Below are 21,756 nucleotides of genomic sequence, written 5' to 3'. Positions count from 1 at the left end.
ATTTCAGTTAAACCTGGAACGCAAGTACATGTACACGAAACTAAGACACATAATTGTACTTCTTGGTGTTACCATAGCTACTCAAAAAGAATATGTGAAAATTTTTAAAAATGATAAAAATTGATTGCAACAAAGACTTGGTACAAAAGTTTATGAAACAGCATGATACATAATTCTGTAAATAAAAAAGTTAAAAAAAAAAGTGTTTCAAGTGCGGGTGCTATTTTTTCCCCTTTGTTAAAAGAACCAACCTCTGGTTGAGTATGTGTTTGGAAAGGGGGGCGCAATTTTGTATTCCCCCCAACCACCTTGTTGCTGTGAATTGCGACAAAGAAAAATGTAATGAGTAATATATTTACGAGTAAATTTCGCTATAAAAAAGCAATATATTGACACAAAGCTAGCTGTGAGTAAGAAAATTGTGTTTATGATTGTTTATTGAAAATGAACTAATTCCAACTCTTTTTAAAATGAGATGCTTACCTATAGTTGTTCAACAAATTGACGTTTGTTCTGTTTAATCTTGATTTTAATTGTCTGTCATTAACCCCTTTTATTGTGTCATTAAATATTTTATAACAATAGACGGCTAATTATTTTGCCATTTTATTTTTTTAACATTACAATACAAACTTTTCCCTTTAATTTTGACATTTTGACATCTGTCATTATGGCAATAGGATCAAGATCTTGTATGAAATGCAGCACAATATAATATTATTATTTGCATATTATCTACTGTTATCGACTTTTTAAAAAAATCAAATTTAATTTGACAAAAAGTAAATACATAAATAAAAAATAATAATTATAATGAAAAATGAATATAAATTGGTTTTGTAACTTCTCTTTCAGCCAAATTTGAACCCTGTTCCTCCTTTCACAAATGTACAGCAAATTGTAGCTTGCTGTTTGATAAAATAAGACAAAGTACGTGACAAAAAAATTCAATCAATCGTTAATGTGAATATAAACACTTTCAAATCCGTGTATCTGTTATTCCTGTTGCGAATAATTCCTTTTAATTGGCATGAAGTGCACCGATAAGAGGGTCTGGCCTTCAACCGTTATAAAGAAAGTAAAAGACACTAAATACACAAGAAATTGTTCAAATGATTCGAATGAAAGCCATAATCACTTGGGTACATAATGAGATTTTAAGGTTAAAAGAATTCCGTGTTACGACGGTTCTTCGTCCACAATTTTAAAGTTTTTAATTTTCTCCTCTAGACTTTCACTCTTTCGTCTCTGTTTTTTCAGCCAATTCTTCTGTGCCTGACGGTATTGATCAATGAACTCATCATAGTCCTGTCTGGACAGTATCAGGCGACCGTCTGGTGCTGTAACACCAGATTCATACATAGACATATTTTTCACAACAGCCAGCTTGGCGGGAGACAAAGTGCGTTCCCTTCTTCCTTCGTCGGTTTTGGGGGTCTCTTGCTTTATGTCTGGTAAACGTAAATCACTTCCACTATTGTCGCCATCCTCTGTGGATTCTACAACTTCTTTATTCTCTTCAACTGACTGAAGGTATTGTGGTTTTGGGCGGCGTTTTGCGCTTTTTGCCATCGGAAACGATTTGCCGCAAAAGGTGACGTTGCGTCTCAATAACGTGATCTCTTCTTCCAGTGGGGCCTCTACATCCTTGGAAGACTGTGGAACCCCCATTTCCGGCGCAGTTTGACTTCTAGAGATTTCTCTTTCGTTTGTACTGGGTGGATCTTCTTTTTGTTGTCTGGGGTACATTCGAGGGGTTTTGGATACCTCACCCTCTTCCTCCTCAACATCCCCCAATGAAAAATGGCGTTTGTATCTTTCTCCAAATCGATTTCGTTTCTTTATCCGCTCTTTAACTGTTTGAAGAAACATAGTTTTTTTGCTTTGAGAAGTCGCGATTTCCATCTTCTCTGCCTGTTCTATGGACCGAATGCGCTTTTCCAGTCTCTTCTTTAAATCAAATTGCACCTGATATAAATTTCTCGACCTCAGCATCTCATATAGTTCGTGTTGGTGAAGGTAATCCTCTTCACAAGAAAATCTTATATGAAACATAAATTTGGACATTTTGCCTACTCCTTAAAAGTATTACCAGACAAATTAAATTTTAATTCTTCCTCTTCTAGTGTCGACCACAAATTAACACCTTCCAATATCGTTAAGGCTGTGATCGACCCAAGTACCCCCAATAGGGTGTTTAATTATCTGTATCGAGTATCACAGCTAGATAGAGCGCATTAGATCGGTACATTCTGCCTATCAGTTCGTTAATTGCTCGGCCATATATCGGCACGTAACCATGTATTTATAACTCAACAACATATCAAATATGGATAAAACACCATATATAACGGCCACAAATTGTCACTGTGTTCACTTTGGTAGTGAGTGTATTGTCTCCTAGCACGATGACGGTTTTTCAAACTCAATCAATTTCTCATCAATTACCATATGAATAAAAATGGCTAAACCCGAATGCAGCGGAAAATAAATAAATTTGAAAGAAATTCGATCCAATCTGCATTCTTCAAAAAAACTCAATATCTAATATTGATTCATGTTAAGCACAGGGTCTTTCCGGTGTTTGGGTAAGAGTTTAAAATGGCATACCTATAGAAAGCAACGTTGAATCAACAGATTAAATGAGCTAGCAAATATTGGTGGATTGTTTCAATAACTTTTTCTGAGGCCAGAAATCAATTTTGTAATCCCCCCATTTTGGCACAAAGCAGACACGAGTAGCCACGCATCTAATGAATCACAATTTAAGCTCCGTAAGTCCTGTGAAGCATATGTATGCAGATAAAAGGCTAGACACAAAATCTGCTCATTTAAAGTCAATGCACTAGATTTTCAGTTTCCTCTCCATTGCTTCTGTTTTCGAATACCATGAAATCGTCAGTGTTTCATCATAAAGCATGTAATCAAAACTATTGAAATTCTACGAGGGTTTAAATTATTTGAGGCATACAGAAACCAATCAGTAATCCAGTTAGCAAATATAGATTTTAAAGATTATAAAATACACAAATTCAATCCTCGTCTTCTATGTAACTTGTGGACTTCAGTTTTATTTTATTTTATTTAAGATTGTTTTTTTTGTTTGTTCAAAGTTTATTTTCGTTCAGTCTTCCTTTGTTTTGTGTTGTTTGTTTGTTTGTTTTTTTTAAAATATTTTTGAATTTAAGAAAACCATTCTTAAAAGGGACTGTCAATGAATCATTGACGATTTCCAAAACATTATCTCTGCATTTTACTGCCATCCTTGCAAAGGCAACAGACAGTTGTAAAAATCGTTAATAAACCAAATTCTTGCAACAAATAAAAAGTATTGACCCGTAATGAAAAATCTATAAGGATGGCAATATATAACATGCCAATGATAAACACCGCTCACTCGAGTCATTATTTGAAAACGCGTTTCAACAAGGAAATTTGGTTTTAAATATTTTCTTAAAAAAAAATACGAGTACAAAATTTGTATGGTTCAATGTTGGCACGTGATGTGTTTTCAAATGCACGAGCTTTTTTTGCTACCAATTCCAAAAATTATTTCTTGTTGCTCGTTTGTGGTTTTCCGCGAATCCATATACTGCTACCCCGAAAAAAATTCTGCTTTTCCACGTCAAAACATAACTGCTTTTCCGCGTTTTTTTTAAAAAGGAAGTTCTTCCGTAAGCCAGGTAATATTTATTGCCTCCTGTTGACCACAGGGAGGCGGAAGAAGAGTTTTAACAAGGAATAGTTTTTAAAATGTAAAACACCCTTAAAAGACCAAGCACTATACGTTAAAAAAAAAGTTTAAATAGGGTCTGTCAAAATTTTGTTTAATCCTAAAATATTAACATTTCGGTGCAAGTCGAATAGATTTGATAAATTGACAATTGGTTCTCTGATTTAAAATTTCTGAAACTGCTGAAAAGACCACGGATGAGTTCTTGCTCTGATCTTGTAAGAATAGACAGCCATTGCAACTTTACATAAGGGGTGGTAAACTTCAAGACCCCCCCCCCCCCAAACAACAAAACAAAAATAACAACCAACCACCCAACCAAACGTAACAACTGGGATTAAAACAAAAAGTATTTAAATACAGGTAGTCGCATATTATCTGTGGTCATGAAAACAAAAATTACGGAAAAGACAAATCAAAGATCTTTAACATTATTACATGTAGTGCTTAGCAATTGAATTAATTAAAGACACTAGGCTTGCCAAGAGGGATACAAATTAAGAAAACTGATGACTTGTACTGATACTGAGGGGAAAAAACTAGTTATTTTCCGTACATATTCTTGTGTAAAACATATTCTGTTCCTTCTCCGGTAACAGCAGTGCTTTCACATGCACTGACGTTTTAAACCTTTCTCTTCATTGATAAAAAAATCCCTTTACTTTTTAATAACTATAGTATGGGGATTTTTTTTTTTGCTTTAGACCTCAAAGGCCTGTGAATGCTTTAGATAAACTGAAATACACACCGCTCGAGTTTCCTCTCATTTCAATTTCAGCCACTAAAGTCTTATTAAGATGTTTTCCTTGAACTGCTTTCTCAACTCTGAATCTTGGGGCTATGAATTGGACAATCTATGGTTCAGGTGAGCTAAAAAGAGCTCTGTTTGAAAATGAGAACCGAATTGCACTTGCACAAAGTCCTTGTAATCTCAGCAATCCTACGACTTAAATAATTGTTTCCTTCTCTATTTAAACACACAGGAAGAACTTGAGAACAAAGACAAGGCCAAATATCGCTTCTATTTATTCATGAATTTATCACATTTATTCATGATCTTAAACAAATATCACTGGACGGATATGAAACATACATTAACAATTAAATTACTCACTAAAATACACTTTCTCTCATGATTAAATAAAATGCACTATAAATCTTTATATCACAGTCTGATAACAAATCCTAATATCTCCTTGTCATTCAAAAACAGCTGTTTTAAAGGTTCAATCATCGATTTCTAATCAGTGAGGCCACGTAGACCCACACAGATAACACATCATTAGGGTAGGGGTGAATGTAAACTGCCAGGGCAAATTCCACATCACTGGTCTCGTGAGCATGAACTCGAGTGGAGAACACAGCATCCACAATAGATGTGATCTCACTGTAAGGCATGTTGATGGGGAAGCCAGACACTTTGTAGGAGGAGAATGTGTATTCTAACTCCGATAGGTGTTGCTCACCTGGGTTACGGCCAAGATTATTCTCCAAACTGTGGCAAGAAAATATTTCAAATGATTTCTTGCTATAAAATGGAGGAATTACACCATAAAACTTTTACTTTTAGAGAAAATTCTGGTACATCATAAATTCAGAGTAAAGACAAAACATATCCCCTTTCTTCTTTGCTATGTGGATTATAGAACTAGGCAATGTCCATTGGGGCATAAATTTATTCCAAATCATTTTTTATTAAATCCTCTCATTAATTGAAAACTAAAGATCTTCATTTCTATATAAGCTGCCCCCTTTCAAAAACAAAACAAAACAAAAAGATAAAGAGATGAATATTACTGAATAAGAATTCTTACAAAGGGAGGAGTTTTCTCATGATCTGGGTACAGTGTCGGTTCCAGCGGGTAATTAGCCTACTCCTCCACTCCATTATCTTGTTTTTCAGTAGCATTTCAATTTTCTCTTGAAGGTCAAGAACTGCATTCCTGTTAGTGGGTTTATAGTACAGTCTCTCGGGCTGAAAAGAAAGTTTTCATTTAAACATTACCAGTACACTTTGAACTCAAGATTTGTTCAAATTGTTCCAATCATGGCTGAAAAGGACACATGAAAGTTTTACAGAAAATCATATATAAAAAAAAAGGCCATAGAGATGTGCCATAAGATAAGGTCCTTCATATTGCTTAGATGACCATGAAGGCCCATGGGTCCCTTGTCCAATAAAGCAGCAAGGTAGCAAAGTTTTGATAGAAATTTGTTCATTTGCACAATTGTTTTAGCCTGTCAATATATGAAATAATGCAACCCTTCAGTATAGAAATCTGAGTTTATCTTGTGAAAACTGTCCATATGAATTGTAACAGGAATAATCACCTGGTAGCTTGCAATGCCTGTGTTCGGAAAACTGCGAGAGAAAAATGGCCTCCAAGAGGAACCTTGGGAAAGGTCAAAGTTCATCTGCGCAGGTTTTTCATATTGTTGAACATTTCCCCATATCTAAAACAAATATTCAAATACAGTATTACTTAATCTGTAGCCCAATTAATCATAAAACAAATTTTCCTTCAATACTTGAAATCTGTTGACCTACATTTTCTGCATTGATCAAGCAGCTTATGGACTGTAGAGGACAGTAGCTGTCATGGTAACTGAAATGTTCGCCAGTCCCAGCATTCCAGATCCAATAATCACTTTCCTGCTCTGTCATTACATATGCTGTGGGGCCCTCAGGGATACCTTTTCCTAAATAAGGAATAAGAAATTATTACATGTACTTAGAAAGGTCATCTCATTACCAGCATTGGCCATCAATTACAGAAATTTTACATATAGTCAATAATTTGTACAAGTAAAGAACAAGTACACTGGGTATATACAGTTGAATTTTCAGGTTTTCAACATCGATATCTCGATTACCATGGATATGTAGAATCTGACTGGAAGTCCCAATCATTTTTTCTTTATGTATTTTAGCCGCAGTATTTCAATATCTTAAATCTTTGTTTATCTTGAAAAGTCAGTATCTTAAATTTTTGGTTTTCTTGAAGGGTTTTCTTGGTCCCATCAAGTTCAGGAAGAGGTTTGACTGTATTTTCAATTGTAATATCTTTTTTTTTTCTTCCACATATCATAATGAAAGGTATGTAAGGAGAAGTTTACCAATGATAAGCCAAGTTGTCTTCTTCATATACATAAAGTAGTTGGCCAGTAAGACTGCATGCTCTTCCTCATCTCCAGCCATCATCTGAAGGAATTGCTGGAAGGCAAAGAAAATGTGGAAAACTATTAAAACCTCTATAGTCAATTACATGTACATTAATGTAACATGTCCTGTGACATCTGACATGCATGCTCAAATCCTATATTTCTCCAGTGCTTACGATTCTTACATAAACTGGACACTGCAATACAGCTTGGACGAGACATGACTTGTAAGTATTGGGAGTTACAGGACACCTGCTCCTGACCATAGTCTATTAACCTTGGAAACCAACTTAAAGGGTATATACATGTAACACATTACTTTCTTTGGTACAGGCCTATTGTAAATATTTATTGACTTACATCACATGTGCTCCAGATGTCACAGAGTCCTGGAAACACCACACTGTCAGACACGGACGGGATCATAGACACATAACGGGCAACGATCTCCTATAATACAAAACATAGTCAAAATCATAGACACATAACGGGCAACTATCTTCTATAATACAAAACATAGTCAAAATCATAGACACATAATGGGCAACTATCTCCTGTAATACAAAATATAGTCCAAATCATACACACATAATGGGCAACTATCTCCTATAGATACAAAACATAATCAAAATCATAGACACATAACGGGCAACTATCTCCTATAGATACAAAACATAGTCAAAATCATAGACACATAACGGGCAACTATCTCCTATAAATACAAAACATAGTCAAATGTTACCCTAGATATAAAATCATTAATACTGACTACTGACATTACAGTGTTCAGGAAATAGCAATAAAAAAAACCTTAAAATTAGATTTCACAAATTTCTGTTCAATATTTCACTGGAAAAGTGGACAAGGACAGATTCACAGATGTACAGCTAGAAAGATGCTAAGCAAACTTTGATCTGAATAATTTTCTTGAGGCACAGGCTGAGCTAAGCTAAAATTTACCTTTGATAAGTTAATAGAAATATTCAATATCATCTTTCTTACCATTTTCTTAACCTCTGTATCTTGGTTTTCAAATATCTCTGGTGGGGGCTCCAGGGCTTTGAAGTATCGAGTGACAAACACAGTTTTACCATTGACATCTATGACAGTTGTTTTGTATTCTCTGTCCTTGAACTTGGCATTTAGTGTTTTTTCCCAGTTTTCAGCATATTGCAGCAGTTTCTCATCTTCTGTTGTCGCAAACTACACAAAATATTTTAAAATGGTGTTAAAAGAACCATAACTCTAAGAGTACCAGCATCATGTACTGATATTATAAAGGTAAGAGAAAATAAGTTACTTTGAAATAGGCAATTTAAAAGACAATATTCTAACTCAAAGCTTACACAGCACTGAATTAATGGCACATCTTTAACAATATCCATGAACAGGCTTACCCTTTCTCTCATTGGTTCAGGAGGTTGTAGAGGGGGTTCTATCGTCAAAAATATACTGACATAAGTATTGTCCTCATGGGAGTTGGATGGCCCTACATCCTCATCAGGCCCCTGTGTGTACCCCAACAAAATGGGGGGCTTGTTCAGCTTAAAAGTGCCCTCAATCTGCAAGGATAGAAATCAGATTATGAGGGATCCTCTTTTTTTGGCAATGCAATAGAATATAACTTCATACATGATTTCAAATAATAATGGTCCTTTTTTTACCTTTCCATTGAAGTAGACAGTAGAGAATGGAATGGTCAGCCCTCCCAGCCATTTCTTCTCTATCCTCTGATGTACAGTGGTGCCTCTCTGCCGGTCATCCTACATACAAATTTAAAGGACCAATACATGATTCACCATAGTTAAATATCTCACTACACAGTCACAAAAGTACTCATACTGACAATCTACATACGATACCAGCAATGCATGGATCTTTAAAACAAAGTATAACTAATTTCATTTTATATCTTAACATTAGTTTTTTCTTTTGATATCATTTTTACCTCCTGTATATCTATTAACACTTGATCAAACAGATTAAGGTAGATGTTATCTGTCACAGTCTGCAGATTTCCTGGTGTGTAGTCATCGTTTGGTGCCCTGAAACAAAGATTCATAGTCACCCTTCACCTTATTATTAACACCAAACAAAGAAGTTTTCTTTTAAAAGCTAAATTCTTAATGTTTTGTCATTTGATACTGCAAAGTATACAGGTGAAAAAAAAGTCAATCAAACCCATGTGCTTTTTCATAAAATTCTGTTTTTCTTACTTAAATGGCATCTCCAGTTCTTCATTAAAGCTTGGATTTGGACCATCTGCAATCTCAGTCTGGAGGAATACATCTTGGAACATGACTTCAATAAAAGGCTGCACCTGGGTCTGTAAAATTATGTTATACATGTACAACATGAACATGTTTGCACAGTATTGAAGAAAAAGGTACAAGTAATAGATCATAATCATAACACAAAATTATGATTCAAGAATTAAATAATAGCAAAACCCCAGAGAAATGTTCCAATGTATATCTGTTGTCTTTGAGTTGATTGTACTGACCTCTCCTATAATGTTCTTAACTCCCTTATCAGGCTCCCGAGCTGTCATAGCTCCACCCTGACTGCAATACAATTGAACAGTTATCATAAGTAATATTTATACAGAAAACATACATGTATATCAAAAGTTGAACAAAAGAAGAATTCATGAGGAAATATAAATTTCTGCTAACTAAATTTATTTCATAGATGCAGTTCTGTAACTACATATGATGGACAGTTATTGAAGCACTGAATACTTTTGAGCATATGATTTTCCTATACAGCATTCACTATCTACAATATACGTATATGTACTAAATAAGCATGTAATGAAATCCTGAGGAGAAATTGTCATATTTTCTGTGACTTAATGTTTGAAAAGAAAAAAAATCAGTCTATACACCTAGGTTTATATTCATAGTGTATATCAAAAAGATCTAAAATCTGACATTTATCTTTTATTTACTTATTTTTTTAATGTAAGTCACCACCATGACACTCTTTTGTCAATGAAATATTTTAAAACAATTAACAGACAATTATGAGTGCAATTCTTTGTAAATCTTCTTTTCAAGAACAACAAAGCCATGATTAGTCATATTATTATAGAAGCATCCTCAGGTATTGCAGATTCAGTTTTGTTCAAATCTTGATCCCCCAGGAGTAGGGTTGGACCACAATAGGCAATCAAAGTTTGACATAGGAATAATAGAAAAAAATCGTTAAAAAATCCTCTTCTCAAGGATAGCAGAGGCATGATTAATCATATTGATATGAAGCATCTTCAGGTAGTGTAGATTCAAATTTGTTCCAATCATAACCCCCAAGAAGTAGGGTGGGGCCACAACAGGTAACCAAAGTGTAAAAGAAAAATCTTTTCGAGAAAAGCTAAGCCATAATTAGTCCTATTGATTCTTCTGCTCCTAACTTGCAGAAGTAAAGTGAACTGAAAAGCCTTGTGATTGTCCTGCTTTTAAATTTTGATTAATTTAGTTGGAATGAGTTTCATCCACACTTTCAATGCAAGCAATAACCATTTCTTTAAGACTAACTAAATGTTGAATTACGTACAATTTAATGAAAAACAAGCCATGAAACCATACTATACTAGCCTAATTTAATATTATAAAACTCAAAGCAGTTAGCTAAAGTATACCCAGAATGTCTGAAGGAAGAAACAAAAGTAAACATTTATTAAATCTTATAATATCATCAAAAATATATATATATAAAAAAAAGGTAGGATATCAAGTTAAAAATATCAGAAAAATTAGATATTACATGGGAAGAAAATAAAATAAATTTGAGGATTTTTCTGTTTTTATTAATGATGTCATAATTAACAATATGTATAGGAAACAAAGGAAATGGTATTAATATCAGATTTAATACACAACTAGACAAAGATATATATTTGGACAAGGGAATAGTTTGGACAAGGGAATAGTACATGTAGAAATCTTACATTAAAATCAGTGTTGGACGTTTAAGCAGATTGATGGAATGTTTTGGTGGGGGAAAAAAATGGATGTTTAAGCAGAAAATTTGTTGACATTTAGCAGAAGATTTATAGGATACTTTTTTCAAATAGATTTAAAAAGATTTAAAATAGGCATTGACATTTTATTCCAACTTTACATTGATTGTTCAGAAAGAACTAAAATTATCTTTGAAAAAATTCTGTTAAAATGTCCTTTGAATTTTTACATGTAATCAATTCTTCTGCTAAAATGTCTACTAAAGTTCCCACTAAAATGTCCATTTACATCTTTAGAAATTCCACTAAAATGTCCTGTGCACTTTTAAAACATTATTTAAGAATTTCCCTTATTTTACCTGGTTGTGACTCTCCTTGGGACATACACAGCTCGATTGATGTTGACGAGGATCTTGACATTTTCGATGGTTTGGGGGACTACTTTTTTCCTTTCCTTTCGTTCCACTCGCAGTGGTCTTCTTCTCTCCGTCAGTTTGAGTACACTTGTACCAAGCAAACTATAAAAACATCACAAACAAAATAAGATCATTGTCACTCAAAAATAGCAAAACATGCTAACAGCCAACACCATGATTAGCTTCTACGTGTATAACTAAGGAACTACAAAAATGCACTTACAACAAATTGCCAGGGACAAACGATTTTACTTTATTACAGGTTTATAATATGTTTCAAAGTCACGACGAATGAAAATCACTTTGCTGTAAGCGCCAATTCATCATAATCATGTTTGCTATAAGTGTGTTTTACTGTACTCTGTAACTGTTTAATCAGAGAAATATTTTTCTTAAAAGCCATTTCCGCTCCTGTGCTATCACTTTTAGAATTGAGAAGATTTTTGTTCTAAGCATATAGGCTCATTAAAGAGTGATAATATGCCCAGTGTTAGGCATGACAATTTTTAGAGGTTTGACCAAGCTAACATGAAAAAATGAAGATGACATACGCTATATTTGGCACCGCCTCCTCATTGATGACATCATCCAGACGTCTCTGATGGGCCAGCAGACGGAACCTTCTGATCACCTGCTCCCTTACCTAAAACATTCAATTCACCAGGATCATTCTCATTTTTAACCATGTCATTTGTCTTAGCCTGATGGTGTACAACAAATCTGTCTCCAAGCTATTATATGAATTACGGTAACTTACCCTCTGCATGAACTTTGACACTGCTGCCCTATGAGTTTCAATATCTTTATCCTCCTTGTATTTTTCTTCCTCCCTTTTCTTCTTCTCATACTCCTAGAAGATTAATTTTCATTAAGAAACATTACTGGGTTACATGTATTGCACATTGACATTCAGGAGTCTACAGAATTTTACAATTTTTCCCCACAAGTGGGAGGAGAATAACTTCAGTTTTTTTTTTTCTTACTGTGAATGTATCCCTGGGAATATCTCTATCGAGAAGTGGCACCATTTTATAATTCTTGAACTCTGTCACTTCGCTGTCTCTGAGATGGATAAGTTTAAATCGTTTACTTTCCTCAATAGCCTCATCTTCACAGAAATTAAACTCTTCTTGCATTTGTTCCAAACGAAAGTAGTCTTTTGGTGCAAGCAGGGTTGGGTCACCTCCCTTAGGCTAAAATAAAACTGAAATGATATTTTTCTCCTCGATATGATATTAAAAAGGGGCATGAATTTGAAAAAGTGTACCTTAAGCATGTATACAAGATCAGCATTAGCTGGATCATTTGGATCAAGTCTGGATTCTTCAAACCATTTAGCCAGTTTCTGGATGTCCACTATTCCGGAGGCTCCAATAGCTGAGACTGGGTCCATCTTCCTCATAGCACTATAAAACAGATTGATTAATTTTTTTGAAAAAAACTTTTATATTATGTTATACTTTTTTTAATAAGTGCCAATCATTAAAATTTAATGACATTTAAAATAAAATCCTATAATTTACAAAGAAAGTGCAAATTTGAATCCTGTAAAATAACCTTGTACAAAGTACATGTATTTGGATTTCCATGATTTTTCATTAATCACTCTATTTTGAATTCATGGAATTTTTACTGACGCAAGCTTGTTTGACCTGATTCTTTTGTTTTTTTCTCTCCATTATTTACTGCTTTTCCACTGGATAATGAAAAACACATATACTGCCCCTGACACTTACTAGAACAAGTTGCTTTGTTCCTGTGAACTTGGTGGTACCAGGGGCTGCCCCTGCTCATTGACGGCCCATGCCACAGAGCTCCTCAGCTCTCCCGTGGTGTACAGAATCTCTGTCAGTTCTTTTTTAGCTCCAGAGGTAAAAGGTACACCTGTGAACAGGAAAACCTTAGATTTAGACTTGTGTAAACTTCAGAGTAATTCATGAAGCTTTTTTGTTGATCGACTTAATTGAGAACTATATGTATATATACAAGTGTACATGATTTTCTTTTTACCCTTTTTTGATGTGCAGCAACAAAACAGTAAAATGATGGAGATGACAAAGCTTTTACTTGAAAAATTAATTACACAACTGTTTTTGTATACGTACCACTACCCACGCCTTCATGTCCATGGCTGACTTTGTGATCACTGCTGAAGTCTAAGTTCTCTAGCTGAACACTCTGGGAGGTAACAGAAGCGTCTGGAATACTAGAGTTTATCTCACAAAGCATCTCTCCTCCAAAGCCATAGCTCTCATATACCTTGATAGAATAAAAAGATATTAAGAACCAAACATTAATTACAGTATGTAACTTATCTGATATGGAACATCTCTTTCTATGTACGTTGTACATGTGTTTATTCTAGGTAGAACATTTAATGGAATTAAAACACAAGATTTTGTGATTTACATGAACGTTCTGCAGACTAAAACTTTTTTTTTGTCTTACAAAAAATGTATGAACATTAATATGTGGGAGATAAAAAAAAAACCCAGAACTTAATATTCTTTACCTGATATGTGATACTTTCAGGCCACTGCACTATTTTCAAGTTGAATATCTGACCAAAATTTAGTTTGAATTCCTGTGTCAATGGTCTAGAAAAACAAAATTCTCAATGCAAAATGCATAATTATATATATATTCAAATTTTGCAATTGTAATTTAAAGTTTCTTTTTAATAAAATAATCCTCAATACACAAATGCTTTTATATATATATAATTTAATCATGGTCAATATGTAGTGAATGTCGTTACACGTTATGACCAGATTTTTTACTCTCCAAATCTGGTCATGACCAGATTTTCACATGTTGGAGGTTGGCAAGTATGGACCAAAATAAAAACTGTAATCACAGAAAAATGGTAGAGAATGAGCAGATGACACTTTGCAACTTTATTGTTTCACCAATAATAGCACTATTTGGAAATATATTCATGGGGGTGACTGTAACGTTACACAAACATCGTTTACCGGTAAAAGAAAATGTGCAAACATACTTTGCCGTAGTCCTTGATACTTCTTTGTTGTTGAATAAAACCTTGAGGAACATTTTACATTTACTGACATCTTCTCGCCTTTGCTGCTCTGCTCTGTAATGATAAGATGTCATGAGTGGTCAAAACGATGCATTTTCACTTTAGCCTTATTTCTGATTCAATATACATATAGCTAATGGAAATTTCTGAAAGAATTCCAACAAATATAAACTACAGAATCATTATTTACTGCCCTCTCTACAGAGTTTTTGTGCCTTACTTTGGACATTTAGTGTCTCTGTGATTGGCTTGCTGCCTTTCCAAGGACAACTGGCCTCTGAGATTGTGTGTTGCCTTACTTTGGATATTTATTGACCACTTTGATTGGCAGGGTGCCTTACTTTAGACATGAACTGACCTAAGTGATTGGTAGACTGCCTTACTTAAGACCTGAACTGACCTCTGTGAGTTTGTGGATTGTATTTACCGGACATTTACTAGTCTAAGTAATTTTATTGTGATGAGTCTGTGCCTTACCTTGGACATTTACTGGCCTCTGTGATTGACTGGGTACTAGTCACCTCGGGGTACATTTTGGGTTCCCCTGGCCTCCTCCTGATTTCCTTAACTTTGGCAATGATTTCTTTCCTGGCCTGTTCTCTGTTGAATTCGTCCGGTTTGTCTGGGAGCTCAATCTCAGGTTCATTTAATATCTCCTGATCCTTAGCTTCTTCCTCCTGGAAAGAGAAAACAGATCTTTTCTGCACGAAAACTCATGCACTTTTTACTCTTACACAATTTAGCTCACATCCTAAAAGCAATGAAGTGGGTGACACTTCCTCAGTAAAGCCATCTAAAGGAACATTTTGCACAAACTGAAATGATGACATATCGATGGAAGTTTCAAACCATATACCGGATTAGGTTCATTTTCAGCACTAAGTCGTGAAGCTTTGGATCCCATGGAGCCTTTTGAGCCTTTAGATTGTTTACGACCTCGCTTGTGTATCCTAACTCGAGCCTCTTCCTACAAAATACAAACCAATCAATTTCTTAACCTAAGTGTTTCTCATAACTAAGTTAATTATGCCAATTTTTTTTTACAGTTATTATACATATATACATGTAATTCAAAACTATCTCCTAAATGTAAGAATTCCTCATAATCAAATACATGTACTTTAAGCAAGTTTAACTGTACATCCAATTCAAGTACATATTGAAATAATCTTCATACAGAACATTTTATTCCATTTACACAAAACATTTTTTCCTTCAAAATCAGACACGGGATATGTAGAGTTACTCATCTTTTGTCACTGATCTACCAGGAATTTAATGTTTGTGTCTAGTTCTACAAGATTTTAAAATTCAAGAATAGCAAACTGTAATTTCATGTAAATATTTAAGAGCATATATGATCCACTCAGTGTTTCTCTCTAACTTTGGTCAGAGTGTACATGTGGTGTTCTGTTTACATGTGTGGCATTTCCTTACAGTGTGCAGGTGTCTGCTTTAGTATGTGGTGTCTGCTTATATTCTGCTACTATTGCTTACAGTTTGTGGTGTCTATATGCAGAATATGTATTCTGCCTATGGTGTGTGTGGGATATTTGGTGTGGTGTCTTGTTACAGTAAGTGATATCCGTTTCGAGTGTATTGTGTCTGCTTTCAGAACGTATTGTCTGTTTTAGAATGTGTGGAGATATCTAGTATAGTGTGCAGTAACTTAGCTGTAGGTACCTTGGCTTTCCTCTGCTCTGCCTGCTTCTTCACTGCTTCCTCGTATTCTGCCATCTTCTTCTTATAAATCTCCATAGCCTCTTCCTCCACCTCCTCCAGCTCATCCTCAATCTCCAGCTTCCACTGGGTCGTGTCCTTTTCTTTGTTTGTGTCCTCTCTGTCATCATTCAATCAAAAAATCCTCATGTTTGTCTCATTTTTTAAATAATCAAAATCATACCACAAATTTCAGATCTATGTTCTGATGCTGATTTTTTAATTAGATTTTACGACTGAATTAATTTCTTCTATTAGAAGTCTTCTTCACTGAACTTGATACTTACGTGATGACCTGAAGCTTAACAGGGGTGTTAACATACTTCTGCTTCTCTCTCTGTTGTTTGATTTCTTTCCACGTTTTTATAATGGCTTTTAGAAGCAGACGATCTGTCCTTTCCTCTTTATCCCTCAAGTTTCTTGCTCGTCTGGAAAGTAAAACATCTTTACTTCATATAGTACATGTACATGTACACAAAAAATGAACTCTCCAAAATGACATATCTTGATTTATTCAATTAAAAAAAATCACAGAAAATCATTTTACATTATTTAATGCTTTATCAATTTACCTGATTTCATCTTTGTAATCTTGGAGTCTCCTCTCAAAGTTTGAGCGATCTGCATAGTCATGTTCTGACTGCAAGAAAAACAAAGTTGTTCAGACTTTCGATGTGATCGAAAACCACATGTACACATTTATCAGACGTTGCATCTCACTTTGTTGATTATTTCATTAAAAAGAAATATTCATGACCATGTGAGCAAAAAGGTGATTTAAAGGGAAAACCCTGTATCCAAATTGTGCTGAAGATTAATGCATTTGATTGGTATACTTTAACTGAAAACTCCAATACCAACAAGGGTTTATTAATTTTCCTCAGTGATTTCCTTGAAAATGTTACCTTTTTGCTAAACTGTATACACATTTTAAAGTTTAAACATCAAAAAGTTTATTTAATTATCCTAAAAAAATTACCCTCCATAACACTTTTATTCCTGTCTTATAAAAAGTTTTACAAACCTTGTGAGAAGTCATGTGGTCTCTTAAATGAACTGCAGACAATTTTAATGCTTTCAGCTAAAAAGAAAAGGGAATAAATAAGCTATTGTTGTATGCCAAAGAACTCTTACCCAAGTTAATAAAAAATTAATAATATGTTTATAACACCTTCATTTCCTTTTGTTTGTACATTTAAACTTGTGGTTCATTCATTTACATTTTACTCTAATTTTGTTTCTTGTAAACTGTTCTGCAGGAATTACATGTACTTACCTTCTCTGTTAGATACTCTGCCATATTTTTCTTCTGCCTGTCCAAATATTCCTCATACAATTCTGTCAATCTTCTTGCCAACACATGCTCCCTGCTGAACAGGTGGTGATGAGAGAAAGTCAGAGAATTAATGTCCACATCCAGCTGGTAAAATCCTGCATTATCCAGGGAGCCATCAATGTAGCGGTTGTCATACTCATGCATGATGGCCTTTCTGTACTGAGTCTCCAACTCAGGTTCTTGTTCCTCGGGTACAGCCGGCCGAGAGGGGGTGGGGCGGAGGGGGTTTGGCAGAACAATCATCCTACCATCCTCCCCAAACCAATCTTCTTTCTTAAAAAAAAAAAATATTTGATGAAGCATCAAGGTAAATACACATCTTGTTATTAATAGAATAAAAAAATATGGTCTCTAGTGGTAAAAATCACTAGATATTAACAATGAAAAATTTCTGATTTATATCCCTTGAAAACAATCCATAATAAATATATAATTTGTAAAAAAAAAAACAAAAAAAACCAAAAAAAAACAATGAAGGCCTACATCAGTAAGAATCAATATATAAATTGAAATTAAATAATTACATGGAGTTCTTTGATCAGTCTGTTCTCCATCTTGTTGACATTCCAGCCTGATATTTTTGGCCTCGTTCCTACGTAGAACCCCTCCTCCTCTAGAAACCGAGGCTGCTGGTCATGCAAAATCTTGGATTTGTCCTCAGCCGTCACTGTTTATAAAGGAGTGTTAAAATTACACATAACATAAAACGTTCATTTACAGAACAATTTTTTTTTGTGCTGATTCATGCTGTAAAAGTCTTCTTGTATGAAAACAGTTTTTAGTTTATTTTTATTACATGTATCATGTTAATTATTTACATTATTTACATTACAGGTATTTACATTTAGCTCGAGCTGGAATGAGCTTGAAATAATTAAACTGAAAAAAATATTAACATTTTGTACATTCAAACAATATTTTAAAAATATCTTTTAATATTTTGGCAGCCAGATTAGATTTCTCAAGTTCTTTTTTGCCTTTACTTATATGAAACTCATCATTTGAAGAAAACAAAACAGTGTCCTACATTTGACAATCCTGGTTTAACAAGTTATGACAAAATTTGGTACAGTCTGACAAGAACGGTGGTTTTAATTCTTGACCTGACCAGACCTTCCAGATGAATAAATAGGTTACATTTCATCAAACTTCCAGATGAATAAAACATGTTTCCTTTTTTAGCTGCATAATAGAATAGAAAAACATTGACCTGGAGTAACGGAAGGATAGAAGAGTTTTTCTGCCTCCTTTTTGGCTGTCTCTGGAGAATCATCATACTCGGTTTTCCTGATTGCGTAATATCCGTACCCTTCCTCATCCACATCCTCAAGTAAATACGCCTCATCTATAAAACACCACCATAACATCTGTTAAATGATATTCTCTCCAACAGAGTTCTACAATTTGTGCTTGTGACCTTTCTTTCTCATCTGAACACATAAATCCTTACCTTCTTCCTTCTCCTTTTTCTTCTTCTTCTTGTCCTTAAAATAGTATTAAATATAAAATGACGAACTACTGATTATCAACAATCTTTTCTTCTGAATTAGTGTATTTGTATTTCACATTTGTTTTTCAACAGGATTCATATATACAAGCACCTTATGCTTTGTCTATAATGCTCTCCTTAAAGGTCACCACCCAATTATGAGTTAACATATTAACGATGAAAGTAACATTTGAAAATGATATTTCATAATTCTGCTGATTAGGTCTTGACACAAAAATGCCCTAAATTTTGTGCACATAAGTACACATACAGTACTGTATGATCCCAAAATGTTCTGAATTTTGTACACATAAAAAGTACACCTACAATATCATTAGCTTGATTATTTGACACACACAGAGCCCCTCACCTCCTCCCCCTCCTCACTAGGTCCTGCTTCCTCCTCACCCTCCTCTTTCTCCTCCTCAGCTTCAGGCTTTTCCTCCTCCTCCTCCTCCTCTTTAACTTTTGGCTCCTCAGGTTCTGGTTCAAAGTCATGTGTGAAAAAATCGAAAGCTTCCTCTGATGTTGGCATAAAAACACCCTACAGAAGGAATTAGGCATTATAATCAAAATCTGATACAAGAATAATATATATCATTTAAACAGATGTGAATTTTTTTTTATAGATTAAAGTTTTCTGCTAACATGTGCATTTAATCAAAATGTATTAAATGTTAAAGATTAAAAGTAAAACTCATTACAAAAAGACATTAATGTACAGGGGCTGTGTACTTCAAATGCCTTGTGTGAAGATCAAAGCTTTTAATTCATTCAATTTTGCAAGTCAAGAAAGCAGTCTCACAATGTAGAAGAAATGTGAAAGTTCAGGCAGAACATGAAATGGTAGATCATTTCTTTGTTTTTATACATGATTAAAACTTGCATTACAACAAGAACAACATGGGATTTCAGTGACTGATGAACAATTGTGTAAAGATGTGCAAATAGATAGGGAAGCTGCTATAAACTGCTGCTGTGGTTCTGATATTGTGTAGGGGAGATTTATAGAAATACAGAGGACAGAAGACATGTCTCTGTTACCTTGCTGTGTAAATCCATTCGTAACTGTCATGAAACAAAACTACTCAGAAATGGAATCATGAATTCTTGTACAATTAAATGAACATATCCCCATTTATATGCAGAGAGAGAGAGAGAGAGAGAGAGAGAGAGAGAGAGAGAGAGAGGACAGTTTTTAATCAAGTCCTTGGTTATTTTAATCCCACCTTCACTAGTCATAATGATGGTATAATGCATCTATGGACAAGTAAATCACTGTCAATGTCAACAACATTTGTACTTTTGTTTCTCCATCTGGCCATTAATATGTAAAACTAATGCCCAAATGAGTATGTATTTAAGAAAGTACAAAAAAAATTGTGTCTTCATTATAGTTCCTTGTTATATGGTATCATGTCAAACATCAAGATATAAGCCAAAAAATTTAATAATGAAAAGATGATTAATTTTAGCCATTTGTGCAGCTACTGTTTGTCAAAGATCTCACTGAATTAACATTATTTATTTTGAACGTCAAAAACAATTTTACAATCCATATTATATCTCTTTATTTGCTTTTATACCCAGTTAAAATCCTTATAAAATTTAAAAATATTATGATGCTAAATATTTATTTCTTTGTAAATTCCAAATTTTTCACAATGTTAAGTGCCGATATCAATACTGTTATTCCAAGAAAAACCACATTTTTTTTTTTTAAAAAAAGGAGAATTTGAACAAAATTATCACCGTTTAGTGTCACTAGGAAATAAGCCGATATATTTGTCATATAAATAAAGCTTTATAACACACCCTTCCTTAATCAATTGTGCTGAATAATTCGTAGAAATGACAAAATGATTTTTGATATTTTAACATCAAAAACTTTCTTGACAGTTTCTAAGCAATAGAATCTTAACAATTTCTCTGAAATATTCAACTCCACAAAATTGATGTTCGTACACATATTTATTCATTAATGTCATATTATTTCTTTTTTAAATGAATGAAGTGGTAAACATTTTGGAATCCTTCTTTAAATTCGTGGTTTGGATCATGTCAGCAATGTCAATGTTTAATTCATGCAGGTTTGTATCTAAGGTTGTAAATAGAATCTATTTGGGTTTTTTTATTTTATAGATTCTAATAATTTGATACATGTGTTTGGATCTAAAATTAATTCTGGCACTTACTGGATAAGGTCAATATTCTGTCATGTTTATCTAACATATAAAAATGAATAAATAAAAATAATGAAAAATAAATCTAATTGAACATGTTTGAAAAATGTAGTTTTTTTCCCTTGGTCCAGGGACAGAAAAATATTTCCCAAGGTTACTTGTACTATAATAATTCCAATGACATGAAATTGGATCAAAGTTCTTCAATACACATTACAGATTAAAATTCAAAGGTAAACTTGATATAGAAGCCGACTTGCACTTGACAAGGACTCTTAACACCAAATTACTTATTCTCATGTTATTTTTTGCAGGTCAAAGAATCAATTTCTAATACAACCAGTGCTGCATTTCCCTTTCCATTTCAAATTTGCAACAAGTCAAAGTTTGATTATAAAAATGTGGTATATTTTAGACTTCAATCTCTTTTTGTACCTGTAAAAATTTTGGCTGCTCTAAATTAGCAAATTACATAAAAAATTAATAAAATCTTGACAACATAATTAAAAGAATGTCTTATAAATTCATTTGTATAGCATTCCATAAATATTCATCCAGATCATTTAAAAAAAACTTTCAAAAATTCTCATTTGATGTTCATTTACAACAATACTTGCAATTTAATTGTAATATATTGCAGGACTAGTAGATTTTGCTTTATAATATATTTAACAAGCATGATTTCCCCAATTCCCCATCTTCTTACCATGTACTTAT

The 21,756-nt window shown here is 33.8% G+C and overlaps 3 protein-coding genes across 3 annotated transcripts in view; 1 reads left to right on the top strand and 2 right to left on the bottom strand.

Moving 5' to 3' along the window:
• Positions 1 to 21,756, top strand: part of LOC133184428 (phospholipid phosphatase 1-like) — a 181,299-nt gene that overhangs the window by 14,726 nt on the left and 144,817 nt on the right. The window lies entirely within an intron of this gene.
• Positions 680 to 2,467, bottom strand: LOC133184429 (uncharacterized). The gene has a single exon (XM_061319503.1). The coding sequence runs from the start codon at positions 2,065 to 2,067 to the stop codon at positions 1,180 to 1,182; it is 888 nt and encodes a 295-aa protein (XP_061175487.1). The 5' UTR covers positions 2,068 to 2,467; the 3' UTR covers positions 680 to 1,179.
• The window catches only part of LOC133184415 (coiled-coil and C2 domain-containing protein 2A-like), a 42,190-nt gene continuing 25,176 nt past the window's right edge, over positions 4,743 to 21,756 (bottom strand). The window contains exons 9-40 of the mRNA XM_061319485.1: positions 19,227 to 19,400; positions 18,818 to 18,845; positions 18,578 to 18,712; positions 17,892 to 18,034; positions 17,308 to 17,640; positions 17,056 to 17,112; positions 16,604 to 16,671; positions 16,319 to 16,459; positions 15,996 to 16,152; positions 15,169 to 15,279; positions 14,790 to 14,989; positions 14,274 to 14,366; positions 13,785 to 13,869; positions 13,378 to 13,531; positions 13,009 to 13,156; positions 12,540 to 12,678; positions 12,256 to 12,465; positions 12,030 to 12,122; positions 11,824 to 11,915; positions 11,216 to 11,374; positions 9,399 to 9,459; positions 9,112 to 9,221; positions 8,844 to 8,940; positions 8,560 to 8,658; positions 8,293 to 8,457; positions 7,898 to 8,098; positions 7,256 to 7,345; positions 6,851 to 6,947; positions 6,282 to 6,433; positions 6,065 to 6,187; positions 5,548 to 5,708; positions 4,743 to 5,228 (exon numbers count right to left, since the gene is read on the bottom strand). Of these exons, the coding sequence (XP_061175469.1) occupies positions 4,964 to 5,228; positions 5,548 to 5,708; positions 6,065 to 6,187; positions 6,282 to 6,433; positions 6,851 to 6,947; positions 7,256 to 7,345; positions 7,898 to 8,098; positions 8,293 to 8,457; positions 8,560 to 8,658; positions 8,844 to 8,940; positions 9,112 to 9,221; positions 9,399 to 9,459; positions 11,216 to 11,374; positions 11,824 to 11,915; positions 12,030 to 12,122; positions 12,256 to 12,465; positions 12,540 to 12,678; positions 13,009 to 13,156; positions 13,378 to 13,531; positions 13,785 to 13,869; positions 14,274 to 14,366; positions 14,790 to 14,989; positions 15,169 to 15,279; positions 15,996 to 16,152; positions 16,319 to 16,459; positions 16,604 to 16,671; positions 17,056 to 17,112; positions 17,308 to 17,640; positions 17,892 to 18,034; positions 18,578 to 18,712; positions 18,818 to 18,845; positions 19,227 to 19,400 (4,341 nt within the window). The 3' untranslated portion in view covers positions 4,743 to 4,963. The remainder of the gene's footprint in view (positions 5,229 to 5,547; positions 5,709 to 6,064; positions 6,188 to 6,281; positions 6,434 to 6,850; positions 6,948 to 7,255; positions 7,346 to 7,897; positions 8,099 to 8,292; positions 8,458 to 8,559; positions 8,659 to 8,843; positions 8,941 to 9,111; positions 9,222 to 9,398; positions 9,460 to 11,215; positions 11,375 to 11,823; positions 11,916 to 12,029; positions 12,123 to 12,255; positions 12,466 to 12,539; positions 12,679 to 13,008; positions 13,157 to 13,377; positions 13,532 to 13,784; positions 13,870 to 14,273; positions 14,367 to 14,789; positions 14,990 to 15,168; positions 15,280 to 15,995; positions 16,153 to 16,318; positions 16,460 to 16,603; positions 16,672 to 17,055; positions 17,113 to 17,307; positions 17,641 to 17,891; positions 18,035 to 18,577; positions 18,713 to 18,817; positions 18,846 to 19,226; positions 19,401 to 21,756) is intronic.

The sequence above is a fragment of the Saccostrea echinata genome, unplaced genomic scaffold, assembly GCF_033153115.1.
Source record: "Saccostrea echinata isolate AGI-Se365-2 ecotype Australia unplaced genomic scaffold, CSIRO_AGI_Sech_v1 ptg000010l, whole genome shotgun sequence".
Taxonomy (NCBI): domain Eukaryota; kingdom Metazoa; phylum Mollusca; class Bivalvia; order Ostreida; family Ostreidae; genus Saccostrea; species Saccostrea echinata.
The sequence above is the reverse complement of the archived record's forward strand: the minus strand, read 5'-3'. Positions and strand labels throughout refer to the sequence as shown.

Excerpts from the sequence above, each read along its gene's own strand:
- LOC133184429 (XM_061319503.1), bottom strand. The coding sequence starts at position 2,067 with ATGTCCAAATTTATGTTTCATATAAGATTTTCTTGTGAAGAGGATTAC.